Raw genomic sequence first — 26,876 nt, forward strand, 5'->3', positions numbered from 1 at the left:
CATGAATTCAGTAAAAAGTAACCAAATTGTGAAATATTCACCCATTATTCTTTGAATAGTCTACCTATGGGTGCTCCGTGTTTGGATATGCCTGTGCCCGTGAGCTCTTGATTGGAGATTCTCGTCAGCAGTGTCCGTGGGTCCGTGCCTGTGTCCTGGATGCTCATGTGCTCTGACATAAGGGAAGATAAAGAGGGGTGGACCCACCGCCACTCCAGTTCCTTCTCAATTGCCTGGGGCTTGAGATGGAGCGTCGCAGTGTCCGCTTTTGGTAGTCACGTGGCTGGCTGCTACTCTTGCTTACATTTTATTTTTTCTTAGTATTTTCTTTTTGTCTTCGTTTGCAGTTAATTTAGCACAGTCAGCACTTTTTGGGGGGCATGGTCCCCCCCCTTTTTTTTGTCACCCACTTTGGGCCTTCTTGGACCTTGATCCCTAGCCTTGAGTACGGGTTATTCCCAAGACCTCAGACTCCAAATCCTGTCAGACCTGCCACATTCCCACCAAATGTAAGATCTGCTCAGGATTTAAGAGCAGACCTGGGAAATTGAGGGAGGACAGAATTAAACCCCTGTACATTGGAGTGGCCTCCTGCCTTTGATTCTTTGATAAGCAAAGATTCTGGGGGCCTTATGGGACTGTCAGAACCTTTAAAGAGGCGCAGACTTCCCAGAATGGGACAAGAAAAGGGGAAAGTCATACCTGCAGTCTGGATCTCAGGCAACCTAATGTCCTGGTAAGGATACTGCTGATGCTCCTGTTCCTTCCGGTACTAACTGCGGGACTGACCAAGAAGTTGCACACTGAGAAATCCTACAGAGTGGTGCTGTCTTTGGCGTCGGACTCAGTGCCTTCGAAGCACTGGGAAGAGGGATAGCTCAGTGGTTTGAGCATTAGCCTGCTAAACCCAGCGTTGTGAGTTCAATCCTTGAGGGGGCCATTTAGGGATCTGGGGCAAAAATCTGTCTGGGGATTGGTCCTGCTTTGAGCAGGGGGTTGGACTAGATGACCTCCTAAGGTTCCTTGCATCCCTGATATTCTATGATTCTATAGAGACTAGAACCAAGCCGAGAGTCTCTCTACAGTTCAGAGTAGCCAATTACCAAGCCCTTATGGCAAAGTATGACTTCACAAACTATTCTAAATTTACATCTTTTATTGATCACCTGCCTCAGGATTAGAGGGTGTAATTTCAGGCCCTTATTACAGGTGTCAGACAGTTGCCAAAGCATCTCTTCAACTGTTGCTCGATGTCACCAACAAGGCCACACACTCAATGGCTACAGATGGGAATAGTCTTTCCCTAGCTGGATGATTGGCACCTGAAAGGACATTTGTTCCTCAAGGTTCAGACAGCAACCATGAAAGCCCTGAGTCTCCGCTTAAAATGTAAAAGTCTACCCTCTCACCCATTCAATATAGAGACTTCATCGAGGCCACTCTGCACTCCTTCACTGCCAGAACCTATTTACCCAGGGATTTGTCACCATGTCCAACCTTGTTATAAAAATACAATAGAGCCCACAAACTACAGCAAATGCTTGCCTACAACTTCTGGGTCACATGGCATCCTGTACATTTGTGACACTCAATGCAAGACTACATTCTCTGTGTCTCTAAGCCTAGTTCAAAACAGTCTGCATCCCCAACACAGTCTATCCAAATGGGTTTCTGTACGCCAGTGGGCCTCACAGTCTCTCATTGGACTTTCATGATTGAGAAGGACCTGGAGTGGTGGTGGGTTCTCCTCTCTCCCCCCCCCCCCCCCCCAAATATTACCCTCATGTCAGAACATGCAGGCACAGACCTGCAGACACTGCTGTTGAAAATCTCCAAGCAAGAGCACACGGGCGTGTGTGCATCCTGACGTGGAGCACCCATAGGGGGACACATCTCGAAGAAAACCCAGTTACTGTACAAGTTAAGTAACCTCTCCTTTTTTTTCTTTCAGTAGGTAAATTTGTCCATCTCCAATATTACCCAAATTTTGTTAAATTTTGTCTTTGGAGGAAATTTTTTACCCAGTGATCAGCAATAGAGCATCTAGGTGCAACTAATTAATTAGATATTAAGTACTAGTTTCAAATGTTGTTCACTTTTCATGTGTGAAAAATAGTTGTGATACAATTCCTAATCTTTAAAATGGGAATGATATTTCCGTAACTTACGGGGTTGTTATGAGGATAAATTCGTTGTTTGTGAGATGCTTGTATGCTATGATGATGGGGATATATCCGTATTAACGTCACTTTGCTGTCTGGTCAATGGGCATGTTCTTTAATACACATTTTATAATTCATGATTTCTGCACTTCATAATGCACTTTTAAGATAATTTAAGTGTTAATTTTTATTAAGAGTAATAATAAGCATAATAAATTGCAGTTGGAAGTAAATTTAATTTTGACCAGTTGTTTAAGTGAAGAAATTTTGTTGTAAAATTCATGCTTTGAAATGTTTACTCAAGTCACACACATCAGCTAAAATGACAGCGTTATTTACTTTGACAAGGTAAATGTGACAGCTGAATATTTTCAGGGAGCTATAATTACAACTGTATTTATCACGAATCTATAAAACTTGATTGATGTTTTTGAAATAAGAGCACATTATATGGTATTTAGCAAAGGCAAATAAAAAATCCCTTTGAATAAGTGTTTCTGTAGCCAAGGGTTTTTTCGTTCCTTTCAAGAATTAGAATCTTGAAATATCATTAAATGGAAGCTGTCTGAATTAATAAGTACTTGCTTCACATGCTTATATATCCCTCTTCTCACATGAAGTACACTTTTATTTATTTTTAATTATTACTGTTTCTGTGCTGTATTGTATTAAGAACTGTTATCGCTTTGTGTAGATGGGAATGGGACTAGTTGTAGGTACTAATAGACAATGTTAAAATATCATCTATACTGCTGAGTACTTTCCCCTGAAAATTCTTAAACCAAACTACAAATTTTAGTCAAAGTTATTAAAAATAATATTGGTATTTCTGAGCCTCCTGATTGTGCCTTACTATTTGATTTATTCTTCCAATTTGTTAAATTGCTGCTGACGGGTGGATTTGCTCCTGGATTATGCCAGTGTCTGTGGCAGAAAATGTGCCTTGGAGGGGTTGGATCATGGTAATGTGCTCTCAACTCCATCACTGCGGTTGGTGTTGTATGGTCATAAAAGTGGACAGTGCGGTTTGGGGAGATGATGTGGTCAAGGCACCTGGGGGAGATGCCCATTTAGTGTAATCCATGGCAGCATTCTACCCGTGGAGCTACTGCTATAGGTTATAGTTGTCCTCCTTCCCTGGGAGATTAATCCTAATCCTCTGTAGCACAACTGCCTCTGACAGTGCAGGCTGGGTCAATTTACCCTCTTGACTGGGGTGAATTGAGCCCTACTTATTAGCCTTTGGGCCAATAATCTGCCAGTGCCATTTATCAGACCAGTAGTCTCAGCAGGAGGCTCACAGATATGTGACATTAATGGGTATTAAGTAATTCAGCTTCTCATCTTGCAGAATTGTTCACCTGATCATAAAAAGATACCCCTTTTGCAAGGTAAAAGCAACAAAACATAATGGTGACACAACAGATCCTGTCACTTGCATTTAAAACAACAGATCTTAATTACTTTCAACTTGTATGTTTGGTTTAAAACCATTTTCTTTTTCTTTTGGCAGAGCTGCAGTAAATAACCTTAACAATCACTTCACAAGGCCTTGTAGCTTTGTAATTTGAGGCACACAATTCAAATGTACATCTCATCCTAATTGTTGAAACAAAATGTATTAAATATTTATAAATGCACTGAAAATTCTATCTGATTCATTGCCAATCTAATTGGAATAATATTGATTTATGTATTACTTCATAGGTTCAAAGCACTGTACAAATATTAACTAATTAGTCAAGTTTTTATTTCTCTGTATCAGTTTTGATGATACATATGAATTAGCTTTTAAATTCCTTAATATTTTTATTAGTTATCCCTTACATTTATATCTTTATATAATGCACCTGTCTCCACTATCACCTTTTTTCCTTCAGTCAATATTCTCCCCCTTGTTTTCCCATTTATTCACCTGTTGCATATTGCTAAATGCTAACTTGTAATCTCTTTGGAGCAGGGACACAGTGTTTGTCCAGTATCTAGTACAACAGGGCCCTGATCCCTGTTTGAAGATCTGAGGCGTTTCTTCAATGGAAATTAAAAATAAGATGTATTTAACACTTGTAAATAAAAATGAAATACTTGTTAAGGTTTTTTAATAAATTGTCATGTTTAACATATGGAATTTCTAAAAAAGGATTATTTTTTTAAAATACATTTCACAATGGAACCTGCTGATGGTGAACTTCAGTACATTAGTGAAACTTCACTTAGAGGGAAGTGGAATGTTAGACCAGTATTGCTTCAAAGCATTGCAGTGTATGAATTTTAGTTTCAGTTAGAGAGAACCTCTCTGCTTACAGCAAAATTCTTCTGTTGACCAACATCCCCCCCCCCCCCCCAAAAAAAAAACAAAAAACAAAAAACCCCAAGCCATTATTACCAAAAGGTTCCTCTGTTATAGATCTGGGTGAAATCATTGCAAGAAAAATTTGATAAATTGGCCCCTATGCTTACACTATGGGCTCTGAAACTTTCTCCAACCCAGGGCTGCATGGGTAACTTTCTGGAAAAGAAGTAGTCCATACATTTTTTTTTTTTTTTTTTTTTGCAGTGTAGACATACCCATAGAGTTTAATGCTAGAGGGGGCCACCAGATCATCTAGTCTGACCTCCTTTCTATCACAAGCCACTGAACACCCCCCAGCCAATCCTCACCAAACCCCAAGTATTTCAGCTATCTGGAGATTAAGGGTATGTCTACACAACAGTTGGGAGAGCAATTCTCAGCATGGGGAGACAGACACATGCTAGCTCTGCTCTAGCTAGTGCACTTAAAAATAGCACTGTGGCTGCTGTGGCACAGCAGTGGCTAAACACGCAGTGGGTCAGGTGGGTTTATACTTGGGTGGCCAGCCCCTGCTGCTGCCTGTGCTGCTGTGGCCATCCTGCTATGTGGAGCACACTAACTTGAGCAGAGCCAGCATGTGTCTGTCTACCCATGGAGTTGCTGTGTAGACATACCCTAAACTATTGTGTGCCACATGAATCAAGGTGCACCAATGCCCAAAGCCTCTGTAATGCCAGGGAATTGATTTTAGTGAGATATACCTAGATGCTTCCTTATGCAACTAGCAGTACAACACTACATTTGCTGTCTTTGATATCTTCTGTACAATAATTACAATTAATAAATACTGTCTTGGGCCCTGATGCTGCAACAGTTCCCTAAGTGCTTGACTTTTTGCGTCTGAGTAGTTCCCTTAATGTAAGGTTAGGCTGTATTTCTTTTCTTGTAAATCATATAACATACTCAAGGGACAACCATTAAATTTCATAAGCCTTTTTTAAATTTCCAATATTAACAGCAATCTGTGTAATAAAGTTCCAGGATTGTCACTCTGAAGTCTAGAATGTCTGTTGAGTCAGCGTGAAGTGATGGAAACAGCTGCAAACATGGCTGAGCGCTCTTTCTGTTTAGAATGTCACCAGGTTCAATCATCATTAGGGTTTGCAGTCTGTTTAATTTTTAAGTTCTGAGACACTTTGATTTTATGAAATACACTTGTGCGGTGGCACGGCTTTCAGCTACTAGTGTTTTATAAAGTACTAGAAACATTTCAGTTCTTGAAGTAACAAATTCCTTTTTAAAAAAAAGTTTGTTGGCGCCTTTAAATTGAAATTCCAATAATCCAAAGGATAACTTGTGAAGTCAATGGGATTACCACGTGTATTAAGTTAAGCACCAGTGTAAGTGTTTGCAGGCTTTAAAGTTTATGATTAACAACTGCATAAGTGTTAGAGCTTTATCTCAATATAAGCACATGTACAGGCATATACCTTTTCAAGGTGCTAATTCTTTAATACTTACTAATGATGTATTCACAAATATATATTTTAAAAAATACACTTATCATCATAGTCTCAAGCCTGTGAAATATTAGACCATTATCATCTTTAATAATAATAATAAAATATGGTATATTGGTTTATAACATAAGTAGTAGTGTGTAAAGTGTGTAACCATTTCTCTGATATATCTGTGTTCAGTGCCCCTACAAAGTGGGGTGTATGTATGATATCGATGCATATATTGTGTGTGCATTTTTAAAAAAAATGATAATGTAAAAATAGACTGATTTATTTAGCAAACACCGTGTAACCGTGTCTACCCAATCTATCGTATCACCTCTGTGCCAACATGAAGTCTGAACTTGCCTCATGCTAATGAATACAATACTATGGGTCAACAATTCCAAAGAAAGCTCAGACAATAAATGATGGGGAACATATATAAATATTCTGAGACTTTACTAAAAGGCAAATCAATTGACTAAGGGTACGTCTACAGTACGAAATTAATTCGAACTTATTCTATTCGAATTTTCGGAAGCGATTTTATACATTCGGTGTTGTGTGTCCCCACTAAAGCGCGTGAATTCGGCGGAGTGCGTCCACAGTACCGAGGCTAGCATCGAATGTCGGAGCAGTGCACTGTGGGAAGCTTTCCCGCAGTCCCCACTGCCCATTGGAATTGTGGGTTAAGCTCCCAGTGCATGATGAGGCAAAAACATTCTCGTGGGTGTTTCTGGATGTGTGTCGTCACTCGCTCCTCCCTCCGTGAAAGCTACGGCAGATGCCATACTGCCAGCAGACGGTGCAGTACGGTGCACCGCCTGTCTCCTGGTACTATGAATCCACCTCGCATGTCCTCTAGTCTTTCTATCTATTCTTTTATCTAACCATTTCCTGCCTTTTTTTGGCTACCGTGAACCGAGCAGCACAGCTTCCGCCACAAACTCTGCTCTCTCGCTCTTGCATTGCTCGCTAATTTTTCCATGTTGTCTGTCCTGGGCTCGCGTGCAAACTAGAGAAGGCAACAATTCCCCACCGTTTTTCGGTCATCGTGAACTGAGCCACACAGCTTCCGCCGCAAACTCTGCTCTCCCGCTTTTGCAGCTCTAGCGAGCTTCCCGACTCTGTAAAAGCTACAGAAGACAACCATTTACCGTCTTTTATTGGCCATCTTGAACCGAACAGCTCTCCTACGTTTCACGCCTTTTTTCCAGGATTACCCATGCAGGTGCCATAGCACGGCAAGCATGGAGCAGGCTCAGATCTCCGCTGCAGTTTTGACCATTGTAAATATCTCACGCATTATCCAGCAGTACCTGCAAAACCGGGCGAGGAAGCAACGACAGTGCTTTTACTATACTGATGAGGACATGGACACAGACATTCCTAGAAGCACGGCATGTGGCGATTGGGAGATCATGGTGGCATTGGGCCAGATTCATGCCATGGAATGCCGATTCTGGGCCCGGGAAACAAGCACAGACTGGTGGGACCGCATAGTGTTGCAGGTCTGGGATGATTCCCAGTGGCTGCGAAACTTCGTATGCATAGGGCCACTTTCATGGAACTTTGTGACTTGCTGTCCCCTGCGTGAAGACACCAAAATGAGAGCAGCCCTCACAGTTGAGAAGCGAGTGGCCATAGCACTGTGGAAGCTTGCAACGCCTGACAGCTACCGGTCAGTCGGGAATCAGTTTGGAGTGGGCAAATCTACTGTAGGGGCTGCTGTGCTGCAAGTAGTCCACGCAATCATTGACCAGCTGCTATCAAGGGTAGTGACTTTGGGAAATGTGCAGACCATTGTGGATGGCTTTAATGAGCTGGGGTTCCCTAACTGCGGCGGGGCGATAGACGGAACTCATATCCCTATCTTGGCCCCGGCACACCGGGGTGGCCAGTACATAAACCACAAGGGGTACTTTTCCATGGTGCTGCAAGCACTGGTGGATCACAAGGGACGTTTCACCGACATCAGCGTGGGATGGCTGGGAAAGGTGCATGACGCTCGCATCTTCAGGAACTCTGGTCTGTTTGTACAGCTGCAGGAAGGGACTTACTTCCCAGACCAGAAAATTACTGTTGGGGATGTTGAAATGCCTATAGTTATCCTTGGGGACCCAGCCTACCCCTTAATGCCATGGCTCATGAAGCCGTACACAGGCACCCTGGACAGTAGTAAGGAGCAGTTCAACAATAGGCTGAGCAAGTGCAGAATGGTGGTAGAATGTGCTTTTGGACGTTTGAAAGCACGCTGGCGCAGTTTACTGACTCGGTTAGATCTCAGCACAACCAATATTCCAATTGTAATTGCTGCTTGTGTGCTCCACAATATCTGTGAGAGTAAGGGGGAGACGTTTATGGTGGGTGGGAGGTTGATGCAACCCGCCTGGCGGCCAATTTCGCACAGCCAGACAACAGGGCGTTGACAGTTGTGTGTTTCTCTTGAAGTTACCCGCCTCCTATATGTATGAAAGGAAATAAAGTCAAAATTGTTTAAAAACTGTTCTTTATTATTTGTTGCTCTGGGGAGTAGGTGAGAGGAGTCTCATGGCCTTTCCTACCCTGTACACTCTATCCCTCTCAGATTTTACGTTTCCTGGAACTCTCAAAAGTGTTTGTAGTCTGTACTTTAAAAGCCCTTGAAAATTTGGTTTTCAGTGAGTGAGTAGAAAAACTGAATTGCTAAGTCAGCAGCACTTGGGCATCCCCATCCTTCCTAGCTGTAGGTTGGGCTAAGAAATCCCCTGTGGAAGGTGTGCATGGGTGGAAAAAATGTCAGTGCTCATAGCTGCATGATGGCTGCCCTAGTTTCCTTCAAACTTGCCTTGTTTCTTAGACTCCAGTAAGATCCACAAACCAAACCAAGTCTCAATAATAATTCCACTGTTGTTGAGCTGTGTGCACAACGTTTCTCAACTGAACACACAGGAAAAGTATATTTTTGTACATATATGGTTTGAACAAAAACAGTGGAACAGACTTTGCTGTATCTTTTCCAGGGGAAAAGAAAGTGTATGTGGGGGATGCCTGTTGGCACAGACCAAACTCTGGAAAATTTTGGCCCCAAAGGAATTTGTTTTGAGAGAGTGTGTCAGAAACTGTTAAAAGGGGGAGGGGAAAGGGTTATATTGGAAGTTGCATTTCAGCCTTAACTCTAGTGGTTGCTACCACTTCTGCTATAAATAGAAAATAGTTGTCTGCCAAATTTCAGTTTTTAATGCCTTTTTTGACTTGGTGTCAAGCCAAATAATATCTTAATTTGTACATCTACTTATTTTCCCTTTACACATAGCTTAAAACTGGCCACTCTGATTTAATTTTTCTTTAGATAAAAAGTACAAAATGAAAGTGAGAGAGAGTTTTATGTAGAATTTCATCGAGGAAATAATTTCAAGGGTGTATGAAATTCTGTCATAATAAAATTTAACATGCAACAGTTAAGGTTGCATCAGTATTTCTTAACTGCAAAACTAATGTCATGTGTTTAGCAATTTGTCGTCTTGATAGCATATTTTAAACATCGACAAATTTTGATGAAAGGCTGATATCTTGTACATAATTTAAACAATGTATAATGGCTAGATATTTCAGGCAGGTTGTTAAGGAAAGTAGTTATTTATTTATGTATAGCTAAAAAGTAGTGTATGTGCACATGCATATGTGTGTGATATATAATATCTCCCTCTCTCTCACACTACACATTCTCCGAGGACCTGATGCTGCAAGATCCATACAGGTTCAGGGTGCACCCATGTGGAACTGCTTGCAAGATTGAGGCCTCAGGCAGTAGCCAAATTTGGGGCAGGAACCAGGTGTATCTCTGTTTTGCACAGTACTTCGTTCAGTAGGGGGTCTGATCCTGATTGTGGCGTCTGGACACTAATACAATAAGTATTTAGTATATGAATTTATGAACACTGTTCAGGCTGTGATAGAAAGGGTCATGTAGAAGTGTTACCTACAAGAGGATGGCTGGCCTAGTGGTTAAGGCACTGGACTAAGACTTGGGAGGTATGGGATCAGTTTCCGTGCTACCTATCTGTGGTCCTGGGCAAGGCATTTAATCTCTCTGTGCCTGTTCCCCATCTGTCAAATGGGGGTAATAATACTTTCTTTTTACCACCCTTTGTCTCTTTCCTACTTAGATTGTTAGCTCTTTGGCACAGGGACTCTCTCTTATTCTTTGTACAGTGCCTAGAACAGAGGTGGGCAAACTATGGGGCCCGTGGGGCCCGGCTCCTGAGCTCCTGGCCCAGGAGGCTACCCCCGGCCTTCTCCCCTGCTGTTCCCCCTCCCCTGCAGCCTCAGCTCGCTCCGCTGCTGGCACAATGCTCTGGGTGGTGGGGCTGTGAGCTCCTGGGGCAGCGCAGCTGCAAAGCCCGGCCTGACCCGGTCTCTGTGCTGCACGGTGGCGATGGCGTGGTTGCTCCAGTCGCGCCGCCAGCCACTGGTGCTCCAGGCAGCGTGGTAAGGGGGACGGAGGGGAATAGAGGGCTGGGAAGTTTGGGGTGGGGGTGTAGATAGGTGTCAGGGTGGTCAGAGGGTGGAGAACAGGGGGGTTGAATGGGGGCAAGGGTGCCGGGGGGCAGTCAGGAAGGATTGGGGGTTGGATGGGGAGGTGGGGTGCAGTCGGGCAGGGGTTCCGGAGGCAGTCAGGGGACAGGGAGAAGGGGTGGTTGGATGGGGCAGGGGTTCCGGGGGGGCCGTCAGGAATGAGAGGAGGGGTTGGATGGGGTGGCAGGGGCAGTCAGGGGCAGAGGTTCCGGGGGCGGTCAGGGGACAGGGAGCGGGGGTGTATGTGTGTTTGGGGCAGGGGTCCCGGGGGGGCCATCAGGAGTCCCATGGAGAATTTCAATTTTGTGAAAAGGGCATGTTCTGTCAAAAAAAAAAAAAAAAAAAAATCATTCCAATGGAACTCTCCCACCAGCTTTACACTTTACTGCTCTGTCTCATTTTCTCCATTTGCAGAATGGATGTAGTAGTACTTAACCACCAAATGTTGAGATTGATGGATGAAAATGCAACAAATAGGTCCTACTTAATTTTCTTTTCTTTTGAAAGATTTCAGAGAGATTCTGTATTCTTAACATAGTAACTTTTAAAATGCAACCACTGAACAAGTGCTAATTATATTATTACTGTTTACTGTATATATTTACAAGTATTCATATATGTCATGTATTCAATGCACAAATGACCCTTTTTTCTCCATTGCAGTCCATTGTCTTCTGTTTGGGAAGATGGGTTGTTTCAAAACTGTTGAAATTATATTATTTGTAGACCTGCTTTGTGTAAATTAATGGTAATGTTAATACACTAAGAATAATCTTAAACTTTTTCCTATGGTATAATGATAAATACATATTTTAGTTTGGAAATTTGGTGAATTTTTGTTTGTTAGGATTGATGACCCTGATTTAAGTCAGCTAGAAAGTAGACATTTATTTCTCCATGTGGGTTTTCCAGTTTATCACCTAGAGTGATTGTGCTGTTCCAGTCCAGAGCAATGTTCCCTCAAATTTTTTACATCCATGTGCAGAATGAATTTTGTTATGTGCACTAATATGGAGGTGATGTGTGGTGGGGGCGGGGCTGAGGGGTTCGGAGTGTGGGAGGGGGCTGGGGGTTGGGGTGGGGGGGGTTAGGGCTCCAACTAGGGGTGAAGGCTCTGGGGTGGGGCCGGGGATGAAGGGTTCAGGGTGCAGGAGGGTGCTCAGGGCTGGGACAGAGGGTTGGGGTGTGGGGGGTGTGGGCTCTGGGGTGGGGCTGGGAATGAGGGGTTTGGGGTGCAGGCTGTCCCAGGGCTGCGGCGGGGAGAGAGGATTCCCCCCAGCCCTCTCTTGTCACAGCAGCCCGCGACCAGGTAAGAGGTGTCTCTTCCTGCAGGGGCAGTTCCGGAGCTGAGGCTGGGGGAGAAGCGCCTCTCCCCACCTGTGTGGCCCTTGATAGCCTGCTGCGCCGCCACGTAGCTTAGAGGGAACTTTGGTCCAGAGTCTCTCCTTGATAAAAAAACGTACGGTGCCTCAGTTTCACTATCTGTAGAATGGGGATAATTATATTTATCTCCTTTGAAAAGTGCTATATAAGAGCTGGGTATTATTATTTTATTTATTTTATTATCTATTTATTTGTTTGAGCCGCAGTCTCTCAGGATGACATGCTTATTCCTTAATTTATCAGTTTGCCAACTTTTGTAAAACTTGCTTGTTTAAAAAAGAATGTTCTAAAAGATACTACAATAAAATATTATGTATTTTAATTTTATGTATATATGTTAGGCTTACAGAATTTGAAGATACACCAACAAGTCAGCTAACGATAGATGAATTTATGAAGATTGACTTGGAAGAGGAGTGCGATCCTCCTTCATTTACTGCTGGTCAAAGAAAATTAAAGATACAGGAGGTGAATTCTATCAATACTTTATATTTGGAGCTGCTTATGGTTCTGTCTTTTCAACTTTGGACTTGATAGTGTGCCATGCCATGACTGACCAATTTAGCCTTAGCTATTGCTGTTTCTACCACCATATTCTCATGGGGAGGGTGGGAGGCATAGGTGGTAGTGTCCACAAACAAAACTATATTTTTTTCTGTACTGGCTGGGAGATAGCCACACATTAAAACCAGCCACATGTTAAAAGGTGCAATGAGATTTCTTCCTCGCCATTTTCACTAACTCCTCCGGAGAATCAGACTCATTCAGATTCCTGTCAACAGTAGCCGTAAAAGTCTCCTGTTGAGGGCCCAAAACCATATCTGCAGTCTTTGCCCTTTTCCCTGTTCTTGCAGTGGTTGGCTAAGTCACTGCTTAGCCCAGTACAAATCCAGGGAAGTTGGTGATCAAGTAGCATGGCAACAGCTGTACTCCTGTTCTTAGTAAAAGTACTTATTTTCGCAAGGCATTTACTGCTGAGCACCTAATTTTTATATTGTGGATTCAGGGTTCAGTACCCCAGGACCAGTCTTCATTCCCATTGGGAAGGCGATGCTGTGCCCATTGGGTGCCAGATCTCCATTCTGAGCATGGTTCTCTCTTAACTACCTTTTTGTAGTTGCTTCCTGTCTCCTTGCTCTGCATGAGTCTTTCCACTATGCTCGGCACCTCATACTAGTGTCAAGACTCTTTTTCCTTATGAAATTGGGGCCTCTCATATGACCGGCTAAGCTGATTTTGTTGCATGTGAACCTTGAGGAGCTGCCTGATATTTTTGCTCCTGTCATATGTGCTACATTCACTCTTCTATCCTACTTAGCAAAGGTCACAGCTGAAAAAGTAGTTGCTGGTTAATTGGATCAAAAAAATCTTGCAAATGTTGTTCTTGCTGGAGACACCCTTGGTTAGGAAATGTGGCATTACTTAAAATATTGTGTCTAACTTGTTATTATACAAAAATAAATACTGGTGTTAACACTAATCAGATTGCATAACATTTGTTTTGTGATACAGCATGCAGTACTTGAAAGACTGGTTTTATGTGTGGCTTAATTCATTTGCGGAACACTGGCTTGACAATTATTTTATATGAAAATATTCTGTAACAGTCCTAAATGTGCTTTCAAGTTATTTGTTGTTGAAAGTGAACATCCTTAATATTGGTAATGTTATGATGTCCTCTGAAGACTTTACTCAAAAGCCTGGTAGACATTGTGGGTCATATTTTTAGACCTCAGTCTTCACTTATGTTCTTGCCCATGTACATCTATGGGTGGTTGTTTCCTGCCATAGCTTCTGCATGCAGTGGTGGTAGGTTCTAACTTCTGCAGCCATGTGGGCTTTGTGTGTGCAGATTCTGTTACTTGTGTGCACTATTGTTAGCTTTGAAATCGTGTGCATGTTCAGGGGAGGGATGTGTTTACTCACATGTGGAGACCAAGAGGAGGTCCCACTAAAAAGTCTGTCAACAGATAAACATTGCCATGAAATAGAGCATGTCTTTTTGAGAAATAGCCAGTTCGTAATCCTAAATACCAGATTGTTTTTATTAATATAGTTACATAAAGGAGTACGTTGTGTCTGTTCTAGACGATTTTTAAAAATATCAATTATATATGGAGATGCTAGAATACAGTTTACAGCTAATGTTAATAAGGTCGACAGTTGAAAGTGAGTGCTCCAAAGTTTTGAAATCATTGGGATTTTTTGGTTTTCATTTATTTTTAATTTATAACGTTTGAATGAAATAAATTTATAATCTGAACACCGCATTCTTCAAAGTTCTTGAGTACTCACAGCTCCCGTTTATGCTGTGCGTGTTGTGTACCTCTGAGAATCACCCAAAACAGGTTTTGCCCTCTATTATAAAATATTTTAGTATTTGTTGCCACCATCAGATAGAGCATACATGTAACTAGGTAATTTGCAATAAACAAGAAAGAGAGGGTCAAATTTTCTTCACTTACGTGAGTATAGACAATGAAGTTACTTCAGGTTTACACAGATCTGAGTTAGTTGAAATGGGGCTTGCTTCTTCTTAGCACATCTTTTTGCCTAATCTTGAATTTATGACTTAGTCTGTTGGAGTGAAATTAATATACTGTTACAAACACAGGATTATTACTTAACCGCAGAATCAGTTAGTATAAAATACTATATTTAGTGTTAAAATACAGTTTGTACAAAACATGACAGCATCCTGTTTTAACATGCGATGTTCTGGACCACAATGTTAGAATTCGGAAGTATTTTCATAAGAGAAACAAGCTGGACTGTGAGGGAGAGAGAGCTCCTGTTTAAACACAGGTATCTGAAATACTAGTTCAAGAAATACTAGAATGACTGTTAACATTGGATTGTTTCTCGTAGGCTGGATTTTTTTGGTCCACCATATTCACTTTGAGCTGCTTGTGGCCACAGATTCCCCCAGGAGAATTCTCCTTGTGTAGGGGAAATCTCTTCCAATGCAATTGAGCTCCCCTATAGCTGATCTTCTGCTAAGGTTAACTTCATTATGGACTTTATGATGGTGATGGAAGTTAGAGTAGGCACCCAGCTTCTCCAGCTTCTCCTGGGGCTGGGTGGCCAAGAATCAGGGAGCTGCAACTGCCGCTGCTATTCTCCACTATGTCTGAGGGGATAGAGGGGAGAGTCGGGGCCTCATTTTAGGTGAGCCGGTGTGAAAGTTCCTCTCTGTCAGGTTGAGATATAGGTTTAATCAGTACTTTATTTCAAACAGTATTTTGATACTTGTCTTTTGTCTGTCTCGTCTGTCCTAGATCACAAACACTTTAGGGGAAGAAATGTACATTACCATCTTTCTATAGTACCATGTGTATTTAAGTCTCTAAATAGAGGAACCGATATTAAAAATATTTAATCGTAGCATATTCATATTTCATTCTGTTACTCATTTTTTCTTTTCAGCTTGAGAAAGCGCTGTCCAAAAAGCTTGAAGATGTTGAAGGTACAAGTCCCATTCAATACACTATATCACTTGGTTACACCAAATAACATTCATGATTTCTGAGCTTTATTTTTATTTAATTGCCACAGGTGAAATATCAATTTACCAAGATGAAATAGAGAATGAATTAGAAAATAGTAGGCCAAAGGCAAAAGGAGTATTTGCCAATTTGACTAAAGATGGTAAGTCTATAAAAGACCATGAATATTTTAAAAGTAGCAATGGGGGTCAAATCCTACTCACGTTATTTTGTATGATCTTTTATTATGCTATATACGGCTCCATTTCTTTGTTGTGTATTATTTATATATATGCAGCTACATACGTTATGCAGTGAAATGTTGAGTGCAACAAAACATTTAAGTCTTGACTTACACTGGAATTCTCTGAGGAATGGAATGCATAGTGGCAGCCCACAAAATACCATGCTTCAAATATCAGACATCAACTTGAGTAGTACTGGAATTCAACAAAATTGTATACATTTTTAAAAAATACAACTATTGTAATGGCATGAAGGGCTGTAACAAATTACTTCCAAGTGCAATTTAGCAGAGGTGGTGTTGGTACTTCAGGTTGTTCCTGGTTAACATGAAAATTACCCCAAACCATTGGGCATGTACCTTTGTGCCTCTCTGTTCCCACACTGAAGGTATTCACAGTACTGTTTATAGGTTGAATATTAGTCTTAATTACCATTACAAGTATTTAGCTCATATTACTAAAATTACTTACTTGCAGTATTTTGATAACACAATACAAGCAATTTTAAATTATTACTATTTTCAGAAGACCTTTTAAAAGCTAAGGCAATGATTTTAAAGCACATCTGGAAATTCTATATATTTATACAATGTACTGAAATACTCTCTGTTCTTCTGCAGATTGTTCTCTAATGGTTTTTATTCTTTTAAGTGAGCTGCTTTTCATTTATTTAGTTTCTATAACAGATGGTATGAAGTTATTTGATTTTTCCCCCCCACCATTACAGAATCTGTAGAAGATAATACGGCTAGTGTATTTGGAGAGGAGGAGGCAGAAGATGAAGAACTGGAAGCAGCTGCTAATCATTTAAACAAAGACTTTTATAATGAACTTCTCGATAAAGATAGATTAAAGAAAAATGAAGGGAGAGAATGCAAAAATGGAAATGAAACTCCTGTATGGCCACCTGCACTAGAATCTCTGCTTGGCCCACTCCCTACTGCTGCCAGCCTTGGGATAACAGAGTCTATACAAGACTGTATATCCACTAAGGATCGAGACCACAGTAAGTACAAGATTAATGTAAGCTGAAATTTAAAATAGAAAAGTCAGACATATGAAAACTGTTGTGGTTTCACTGTATAATTTCCAGTTACCTGCATGGTTGCTGACATAGGAATTCTATGAAATGTAAATGTTATAGGAGTGTAAAGACATAGGAATTGACCATCTTGATCAGACCAGTGGTTCAACTGGTCAAATATTTTGTATTTGACACTGGCCAGTACCAGAAGTTGCTCAGAAAGGTTCAGGTTTTATATCCCTTAAACTTAGTAAAATAGATTTACCTTGTTATGATAGTTGATATGGATATTTCAAACATTGCAGTCATTATGTTGTTTTACTTTATACTTCCAATTAGCAATGTGTAACAAGTGGATTTTTTTCTTTATAAGTATAATTGGAAATGAAAATCTTAAGTACCCATGTTCTAGGTAACTTTTTTTTTTAGTTCAAAAGAGATGCAACATTTTTCAGGAAATACTTTATTGGAGTCAAACAAGGAGGCTGTCTCCTTTTGCTCTTAGTCAAGAATCAGTCTATTATATTTAATTCATTCTTCAGTGGCTTGTAAAGTTGCAAATGTTCAAGATACTTGGCATACAAAATAGCGTATGCTTTCCCCCCCCTTGATAAGCGTTTTTGTTAATACCTTGTTTGGCATGTTCCATTCCTTTTTCTCTGATCCCTGAAACCTTTTTATAGCATGGCACTGGAATGGACAGCATTAGCTGCATTGATCAATTGAAAATTTCAATTTTGCATGAGTCACAGAAGGCTACTCCACACAGCCAATGACTCAAGGAGGTGTTTGCCTTTTTATATGTAAGCTGAAACTCTGTGGACCTTTTTTTCCCCCGTTCATGAATCTCAGATCTGAACATATTTGGTGAGAACCTCATTCTTTTCTATATTACAGTACATTTTCTGTTCCATAAAGCTTATCTGTCTTTGAATCTGTTTAGTCAGCAGATTCAATGAGAAGATCCAACTAAATGGACTGTGTCTGAATTTAGCTCTTCTAACAATTTGTGAGTTATTCAAGATAGACGATGCTACCCTACTCCACGTCTAGACTGAAGAATCACACAAAATCAACGTCATACCATGTTACTGCTCATGTCACAGAACTGCAGCTGATCAGTAGCATTATTTATTTTCCTATATTATGCACAAGCTAAATGATGCAGAAAAAATTGATTGTTTAATTAAAATTAATGGTGGGAGGAATAGATGGCTCACACTATTGGGATATGCATCATTTCACCTCAAAATCAATGGTTCAGCTCTAACAGAGGTCAGTAGTAGCTGAAAATTGTTGCTGTCTGATGGTTGTTCAATGACCTCTGAAAAACAAGTTGGTGGTTTCAGTCCAGTTCCCAGTGAACATGTCCGTGTAATGAAAACCTCAATTGGCACCGTCATTGGCCATTTTAATGGAGGGTCCAAGGACTGAATGAATTTAAAGATGGAACTAATCTGTCACTCCCAGATATGTTCCTCCAGGTCGGGCTTGAGGTTTGTGGGCAAAGAAATGTATGGCAGCTTAGTCTGTGATTGCCTGTGTTGTACCAGTTCTGTGGAAAAATAGAGGTCTTTGGTGGTCTCGGGGGCTGCCAGATTCATTTAATTATTACAAATGATCAGCTGGGTTTTTATTTTTAAAAAATATCCCTCTGGAAATAAAATAAATATTTTTATTTAAAAAAAAAATCCCTCTGGAAAATCCCAACTCCATTCTGATGGGGATTCAAATTTCCTTTATGTCGTATACCCAGAATGAACTAAAAGATTAAATTTAGCAGCAGGTTATTGTTTTGGTTGTAGCCTTTAGTCCTTCCCAAAGCTGATTCTTTTGGGTTGCAGGTGCCATATGTAAATTTCTAGCTTCATGGGAAGGATATCTCCCCTCCTCCTCGCCCCAATTACCTTCCTTCTCCAAAAATCATTGGTGTAGGTCCCCTTAAAGTCCTTTTACTTGGCTTTTGCATGTGATATGTCAACTTATGATTGTGTCTGTTTCAGCTGTTTGAGGAAATCTCTCACCTAGCACTATCACTGATGCAACAGCAGTAGAAGACTCCCCAGAAACTGCTATTATAGACCAGACTTAAATGCAATGCTTAGGTATTGAAGGACATTTAGGGTTATTCCCCAAGCTGCAATTGTCAATGCAATATGTGTGTGACTTTTTTATGGAAAGCACATTATTTGAGTGAATTTGCATCACAAAGAGAGCACACTAGGGTACTGCATTAATGCAGTTACGAGGCAGTATAAGGTTCAGTAGAAGCAATACGTTCGATTGTATTGTCTCTAAAAATACTTTAATTAGGAGGGACGTTTCAGTCGGGTTTCTTTTTGAGTGTTTACAGTTGCTTCTATCTTGTTTTTTTTTTACTATACAAGAGATTAATCATAGAATCCTGCCCAAGGCTGATTCTTTTGCTTTGGATATGGCAATTTTAATTATTTTAAAAGTTTCTTAGGAAATCAGATTCTCTTTGTTGAATATCTTATCATTAGCAATGAAGTACATGCTCCTGCGTACTAAATGAAAACATGAATTTACCCAGGATGAGGCTTTGTGTAGATCCTGTTTGTGTATATTAGTGAAACATTTATAATTTGTAAAAGGAAGGGGATACTATATTCTGTGAATGCTGATCATGCTGTTCTATACCGTAAAGATGAGTTTACTGCAGAACTCATGAGCACTGAAGTCCTGAGTGAATTGTGTTGTATCATAGCTACCCAACAGATGCTGGAAATGGAGAAGATCTAGTAGGTCAGCCAGTACATTTCTCTGCCAAGGCAGGATTTTCACTTGCAACATATTTTCTAGACTTTTGTTCATTCTAGTTTTACATGTCCCAAATAATAGGGCTTCCACTATTCTCCGGGAGATTGTCATAGTCAAATACCAAAGACTTTATTCTCAAAGCATTTTTTCTGGTATTCTATATAAAATTTCTCTTTGTAATTTATTTTCCATTACTTCTATTTACACCCCTTTGTACCACCCTAAATAACTCCTCATCTTCCTTAGTATTTACAGCCTTCATACATTTGTAGGCTATTATCCTGTCCTTCCGTTGTTGTCATTTAGCACAAGTTGTGCTTGTCTCAAAATATATTGGCCAAGATGGAAAGTGAGAGAGGATGGAAACTAACTGACGTAGAGGGAAAATGCAGGGCTTAAGTTGTATGCCAAATTCATACAAATTATCTTTGGTATGCTAGTTGGTATATAGTAAATTCATGTGCAGTCATTGTAGGGCTACATTAGCAAACAGTGTAGTGTGAGCAGGTGGTAACGTGCAGCTGCACCTCCTCATAAAAGTAAACATCTTTTATAATCAAAAATAACTTTTGCAAGTACCATCTTGTGCCTACCCTAGTGAAGTGACTGTAAAGTACAGATTAAAAAAAAAAATCCATGGCAAAGTTTTTGTGCTTCCTGTTACTGACATCCAATTGTTTGCTCATTTACATACATTTCTCTTATATTTGTGCTTTCATTTGTACTGTGGATCTCATCCAGTACCCACTGAAGTCAGAGAATCTTTCCATTGACATCAGTGGGTGTTGAATAAGGCCCTGTGTAAACAGCTTTCCCAAACAATGGCCTTTGTAACAAAAACAAGAACCAATATTAACTCTATTTTGTTTTCTTCTTCTTTTGTCATCTTTTTGTCTGTCTCTTACATTTTGTATAAACGTCATACAAAAGAAACTCTCTAACGACTTAAAAATTAATAGATTAGTAATTCAAGGGAATGAAACATTAAAAACATTGGGTTTGTTTAGTCTGGAGAAAAGAAGACCTGAGAGGGGACAGAACAATCTTTTATGTACCTGAAAACTGTTACAGGGAGGAGCTAGAAAAATTGTTCTCCTTAACCATTGAGGTTAGGACAAGAAGCAATGGGTTTAAATTGCAGCAAGGGCGGTTTAGGTTGGACATTAGGAAAAACTTCCTAACTGTCAGGGTGATTAAGCATTGGAATAAATTGCCTTGGGAGGCTGTAGATTCTTCATTTTTGGAGATTTTTAGGAGCAGGTTAGACAAACACCTGTCAGGGATGGTCTAGATCAGTGGTACTCAACCCGCGACCCAATTAGCACACAGCTGCGGCCCAGCTTTATGCTAAAGGTCGCTGGGCCTGTGGAGTCGGGAGTGTGGGCTGCTCCACCTGCCCTGCCCTGTACAGTGGAGTTCGCGCTCGGGGCCGCCCTGCCCCACGCAGCGGGGTCCAGGCTCAGGGCTGTGCTGCCCTGCTGCCAGGCTGTACCTGACAGGTCCGGGGTTTGGGCTGCTGCATGGCGGGGTCAGGGTAGGGGCTGCGACTCCATGCCAGCTCCCCATAGCTGCCTGCAGAGCTCTTCCTGACCTGGTTCTGGCGGGGGTGGGCAGGCCCGGCCTTGGAGCCGCAACCTGGCCACAGTAGAAGCTGCACGGGAAGCTGTGAGGAGTCATGGGCCTTCCACCTGCCACAGGTGGGTGGGGAGCCTGGGGGGTGGGGACATGGGCCAGGGGCTGCTTGGCCCCCCCCACACCGCGGGCAGGTAGAGGGTCTGCTGCGGCTCCCCAGAGCTGCCTGCCTGGCTCTTATCATGGCAGGGCTGCGGCTCCGAGGCGCTCCCTCTCCCCCCTCCCCCCCAGCTGGAGCTAGGTCGGGGAGAGCTGCACTGGCAGCTGTGGGGAGCCTGGATCCCTCCACCTGCCCTGGGCGGGGGACCTGGGGCACGGGATATGGCAGGGGGGACCTGGGATAAGGGCAGGGGGCTATTTTTGTGTCCACCTTGGGCGCCCCCCCACTTTTGGGAGGACTCCGGCGCCCTTGCCTCAGGCTGAGGCTACTGGGGGCCGGCCTGCAGTCAGGGACTCTGGGCAGCTGGAACCGGTGCTCGCACAGGCGGCTAGAGCTGGTGTTCGTGCCGCCCACCCACCCGATGCTCGGGGGCTGCGGGTTGTGCTGCCTGCCCACCCACCGCACTGGGGCCTGCGTTCAGCTGACTGCCTGCCCGCCTGCCACTCTGGGGCTTGGGCTGGGGGCCGTGTTGCCTTCCCGCCCGCCCAACGGGTGGGGGGAGCTCGGGCGGCCCTGGGCTGTTGTGGGGGCACCTCTGGGCCTCTGGCCAGGGGTGGCTGTAGAACTCCTCCTTCCCTCACTGATGCTGCAGCTCAGACTGGAGAAGAATCTGTTCCAAATGGGGACCTCAGCTCAGTCCCCACTAAGCACACAAGAGGTATGTGCTTCAGAGGCTGGGCATCCCCACACCAGCCTGCATCCGTACAGCTTCCAGGAGGTGGGAAGAAGCAGCCAGTTCAGCTGGTGCCATGCTGCTATTCCTTTGCAGGAGGAGGAGAGGACGTACAGAGCTGTCACTGCTTTAATGATTAATTAGGGAGAGGTGTGCAAGAGAATAGAGAGGAGCACTAAGAGGGCAAGGGGAGGGGGACACAGACCTGGAATCAAGAGAAGGGTTAGGGGGAAAAAAAGTGGAATTACCCCAGCTTTCATGTATAGATTATATACTATCCCCTGCCCCCACTCCCACCTTTGTGTGCATGTATATTTCTGCCTTACCATCCCACCCCCAATAAAACCCTGTCTTGCAAAAAAAAACCCAAAAGCAATTAAAACTGAAATTGTTCATTAGAGAATTGTAGAAAATGTATAGACACTACATGGAAGTTTCATTGAATTCATATGAAAATATAACTGGTTAGAAGAATGTTATTTGAACAATTCATCATGTTATCTGATATGTCAAGATTATGCCCCCCAGTTCAGTTCAGTTGCTATTGTGAATAAAGACTTATTAACCTAGGTCAGGAAGCCACAAAACTTGCCCTTGGAAGAAGGTAATATAAGAGTGCAAGCAGTATTTTGCAGAGGTTAGCTACTGGGGTGAAGTATGATGAATGATTAATCAATGTGCAGCGTTAGAAAGTATCTTGGGTATTTTGAATCTGCCTTATGTATTATGAAAAGGTTAAAATAATCCCCGGTTAAGGTAGTTTACTTTGGAATGGTATATGTTCATTCCCTCTTTAACTGCTGAGGGAAATTGCTGCATAATCAGGAGCCCCAGAAACAGCCAATTTAAGTGAGTAGCCAGTTATATTTGAATATTTTGGTGTGCTTTTATTTGATTTAGCAGTTTTATTTTGTTCAGTAAGCTTGGATTTTGTTAGCATAATTTACTGCATAAATTAGACCTTAATAGAGAATTCTTCTTCGAGTGATTGCTCATATCGATTCCAATTAGGTGTGCGCGCGCCGCGTGCACAGTTGTCGGAAAGTTTTTCCCTTAGCAGCACCCATGGGGTTGGCTGTGGAGCCCCCTGGAGTGAAGCCTTCATGGCGCTCAATATATGACTCTGCCAACCCGGTGCCTTCTCAGTTCCTTCTTACTGCTAGTGATGGTTGTTGGAACTGTGGCATCTTGCTTTGCAAGCTCTCCATGTTTCCCTAGCTTCTCTTTCAAACTGTTTGTATTTTGTAGTTGTTTAGTTCTTAGTTATTGTAGTTCTAGTTAGTAGTTAGTTAGCTGTTGGACTGGGGGGTTACTCTCCACCCCGACTGTGTGTTCTCTTTGAGGGATTTACATGCTTAAGTCCCAGGGGTTCAAATCCTGCAACAAGCCCATGCCAACAGGCGACCCTCATGACGCTTGTTTAAAGTGTCTGGGGGAAGCACATCAGTCCGAAAAGTGCATGATTTGTTTGGGCTTTCGCCCCCAAACTAAGAAGGAGCAGGACTTTAGATTGAAGCAGCTCCTTATGGAGGCGGCACTTAGACCGCAACCTGCATTGGCGCGGCAGGATCCAGTGCCGAGTTCCTCGGTGCGCAATGTCCCGCCGGCAGTGGCGGAGACGGCACCGTGAAAGGACTCCGGTAGAGACCTGTGGCACCGTCACTCCCCGGCCCAAGGTTCAGCAAACTCTGCAAGCCCTACCCTTTGACGGGTGGGCCTGTTTGCTGAACAAACTGACTCCAGACTGCATAGCCTCAAAGACTCCAGGACGACAATGAAATCTTTGGGTAATGAAAGCCGTTTAAGCCCCAACCGCAGCAACAGCATTCATATCCTCCTTGTCCGAGGCAGGATTTTTACAGGTGCAGGGTTAGGAATGGCAGGCATAAGCCTTCCCATCCCCCGTCCGGACAGGGCCAAATAACTAAGCCTTCATCGGGCTCAAAACAGACATTTTGAAGGTGCACCCGAGGACTGAGCACCTGTCTCTACACCGGAGCCTTCCCTGTGTTTTTTGAGCAGTCTATCCCACTTCTGCCATGCGTGGTCCCAAATAACATCAGACTGCTGGTTTCTTCGCACGGTGGAAATGGGATATTCTCTCCAATTCTGCTCCTACCCTCCCTCCCACCCCCTTCCCCAGTGACCCTTCTCACAAGCAACTCCTAATCCAGGAGGTGCAGGCGCTCCTTGCCATAAGAGCGGTGGAGAAGGTTCCTCAGGATCTCAGGGGCAAGGGATTCTATTCCCGCTACTTCCTAATCCTCAAAGCCAAAAGGGGGTCTCAGACCCATTCTAGACCTGCGAGGGCTCAACAAGTTCATGGTGAAGCTGAAGTTCCGCATGGTTTCCCTCAATACAATTATCTCTTCTCTGGATCCGGGAAACTGGTTCGCCACCCTTGACATGAAAGATGCGTAGTTTCACATAGCGGTTCACCCTGCTCACAGATGCTTCTTAAGGTTTGTGATCAACCAAAAACCTTATCAGTTCACGGTCCTACCCTTCAGCCTGTCGACAGCCCGACGAGTGTTCACCAAGTGAATGTCAGTGGAAGTAGCCTTCCTCTGAAGGAGGCAGGTGCAGGTATACCCTTACCTCAACGATTGGCTGCTCAAAGGGCGCACCAGAGAACAGGTGGCGTCGCAGGTCCGTCTAGTCACATCCACGTTGGAGAGACTGGGTCTCCTCCTCAACATGAACAAGTCCGCCTTGTCTCCGACCCAGAGGACAGAGTTTATCGGAGCAGTGTTGGACTAGGTCAAGGCAAGAGCAAGCCTGCTGGAGTCCCGATTCAAAGCCGTGGCAAGCATCATTCGATGCATGAGAGAGTACCCGACCACTACAGCAAGGAATTGCCTCAGTCTCCTCAGTCACCTGGCGGCCTGCAGGTTCATGGTCTGACACACCAGACTGAGACTCAGGCCTCTACAGACGTGGCTCACTTTGACATACTGCCCGGGGCGTGACAGCCTGGGACCAGTTAGCACCTGCTATAGCATCGTGACCAAGTCACTCCAGTGGTGGCTTGATGCTTGAATAGTCTGCGAAGAAGTCCCTTCAACAGCCCTCAGCTGTCCTTGTCTCTAGTTACGGACACGTCAGCTCTAGGTTGGGGCACACATCTGGGAGATCTCTGAATGCAGGGCCTCTGATCACAGGACGAGCTCTCTCTCCATATCAATATCAAGGAGCCCAGAGCAGTGCAACTTGCATGCCAGGCCTTTCAGTCTCATCTGCAAGCCCAGCATGTGGTAGTCATGACGGAGAACACCACTGCAATGTTTTACATCAACAAGCAGGGTGGAACCTGGTCCTAGCCCCTCTGTCAGGAGGCTCTCAGGCTCTGGGAATTCTGTATAACCCACTCCATTCACCTGGAAGCATCATATCTGCCAGGAGTCCAGAACGTCCTGACAGACGACCTCAGCAGGTCCTTCCACAGCCACGAGTGGTCCATCCGGCTGGACGTCATTCACTCCATTTTCCAGAGGTGGGAGTTTCCCCAGGTCAACCCAACCCTTACCTCCAACCCACCTTATACAGTTTTCCACAAGGATAAGGTGCAGCTCAGACCTCACCCGGCCTTTCTGCCTAAGGTGGTATCACATTTCCATACCAGCCAAGACATATTCCTGCCTGTTTTTTATCCAAAGCTTCATACCAGTAGCTGTGAACAGAGGTTGCACTCCTTGGATGTTCGGCAAGCGTTAGCCTTCTATATCGAACACACCAAGCCATTCAGGAAATCAAACCAGTTGTTCATAGCACTGGTTGACTGCATGAAAGGCCTACCGGTCTCATCGCAAAGAATATCTTCCTGGATCACATCCTGCATCCCGCATGTGCTATGAGCTGGCCAAGACACCAGCCCCGGCACTTATGGCACACTCCACAAGGGCACAGGCCTCATCGTCTGCATTCCTGGCCCAAGTCCCGAAACAAGAAATCTTCAGGGCAGCAGCTTGGTCCTCGGTGCATACATTCACCTCTCATTTCACCATCGTCCAGCATGCCAGAGATGATGCAGCTTTTGGCAGAGCGGTGCTCCAGTCTGCGATTCCATAACTCAGACCCCACTGCCTAGGTAAGGCTTACGAGTCACCTAATTGGAATCTATATGAGCAATCACTTGAAGAAAAAATGGTTACTTACCTTCTCGTAAATATTGTTCTTTGAGATGTGTTGCTCGTATCCATTCCAAACCCACCTGCCTTCCCCTCTGTCAGAGTAACCGGCAAGAAGGACCTGAGGAGACACTGGGTCGGCAGGGTCATATATTGAGTGCCATGAAGGCACCACTCCAGGGGGCTCCACAGCCGACCTCACGGGTGCTGCGAAAGGAAAAACTTTCCGACGACTGTGCATGTGGGTGCGCACACAACTAATTGGAATGGACACGAGCAACACATCTCGAAGAACAACAGTTACGAGAAGGTGAGTAACCATTTTTTATTTATGCACGTGCTTAACTTTATTGCCACATGTATTTCAATGGGGCCAACACGGTAGTAAATTTAAGCATGTGTATAAGTGTAGAAGTAGGGACTGCTCCTATAACTATGGTTGGCAGGATTAAGCCCTAGACTATTGGCAAAAATAGCCAGCAGTTACATTGTGTGATAATAGTCAGGTATTTTTAGTTTGCAAAGTGCGTTTAAAAAAAAAAATCTTTTCCTATTAGACCTGTGTTATTAATGTTGACACTTTGTTGACAATTAAAAATACTTTGGAAAACTTAATTTTATTGCTGTGGTTTGTTTGGGTGTGGTAGTATAGAAAATCACTTGATAATTTATACTTTCAGCAATTAAAATCAGAGTATGTAAAACCAGAGCTATGCTTTGACCTGGATTCAGTGTGGCCGGGCAACTTGAGGTTACTGTAGTCTTCGTATTTTTTATTTAATTTTTGTTTTAACGTACTTGTCCTTTACTCATAGAATCATAGGGTTGGAAGGGACCTTAGGAGGTCATTTA

The 26,876-nt window shown here is 43.1% G+C and overlaps 1 protein-coding gene across 3 annotated transcripts in view; it reads left to right on the top strand.

Annotated features, from left to right (window-relative positions):
* BRF1 (BRF1 RNA polymerase III transcription initiation factor subunit) overlaps positions 1-26,876 on the top strand; it is a 243,246-nt gene that overhangs the window by 113,980 nt on the left and 102,390 nt on the right. For all 3 annotated transcript variants that reach the window (XM_065402496.1, XM_065402497.1, XM_065402498.1), the window contains 4 exons: positions 12,239-12,365; positions 15,324-15,363; positions 15,453-15,545; positions 16,355-16,633. In XM_065402496.1, the coding sequence (XP_065258568.1) occupies positions 12,239-12,365; positions 15,324-15,363; positions 15,453-15,545; positions 16,355-16,633 (539 nt within the window). The remainder of the gene's footprint in view (positions 1-12,238; positions 12,366-15,323; positions 15,364-15,452; positions 15,546-16,354; positions 16,634-26,876) is intronic.

Source organism: Emys orbicularis, chromosome 4, assembly GCF_028017835.1.
Source record: "Emys orbicularis isolate rEmyOrb1 chromosome 4, rEmyOrb1.hap1, whole genome shotgun sequence".
Taxonomy (NCBI): domain Eukaryota; kingdom Metazoa; phylum Chordata; order Testudines; family Emydidae; genus Emys; species Emys orbicularis.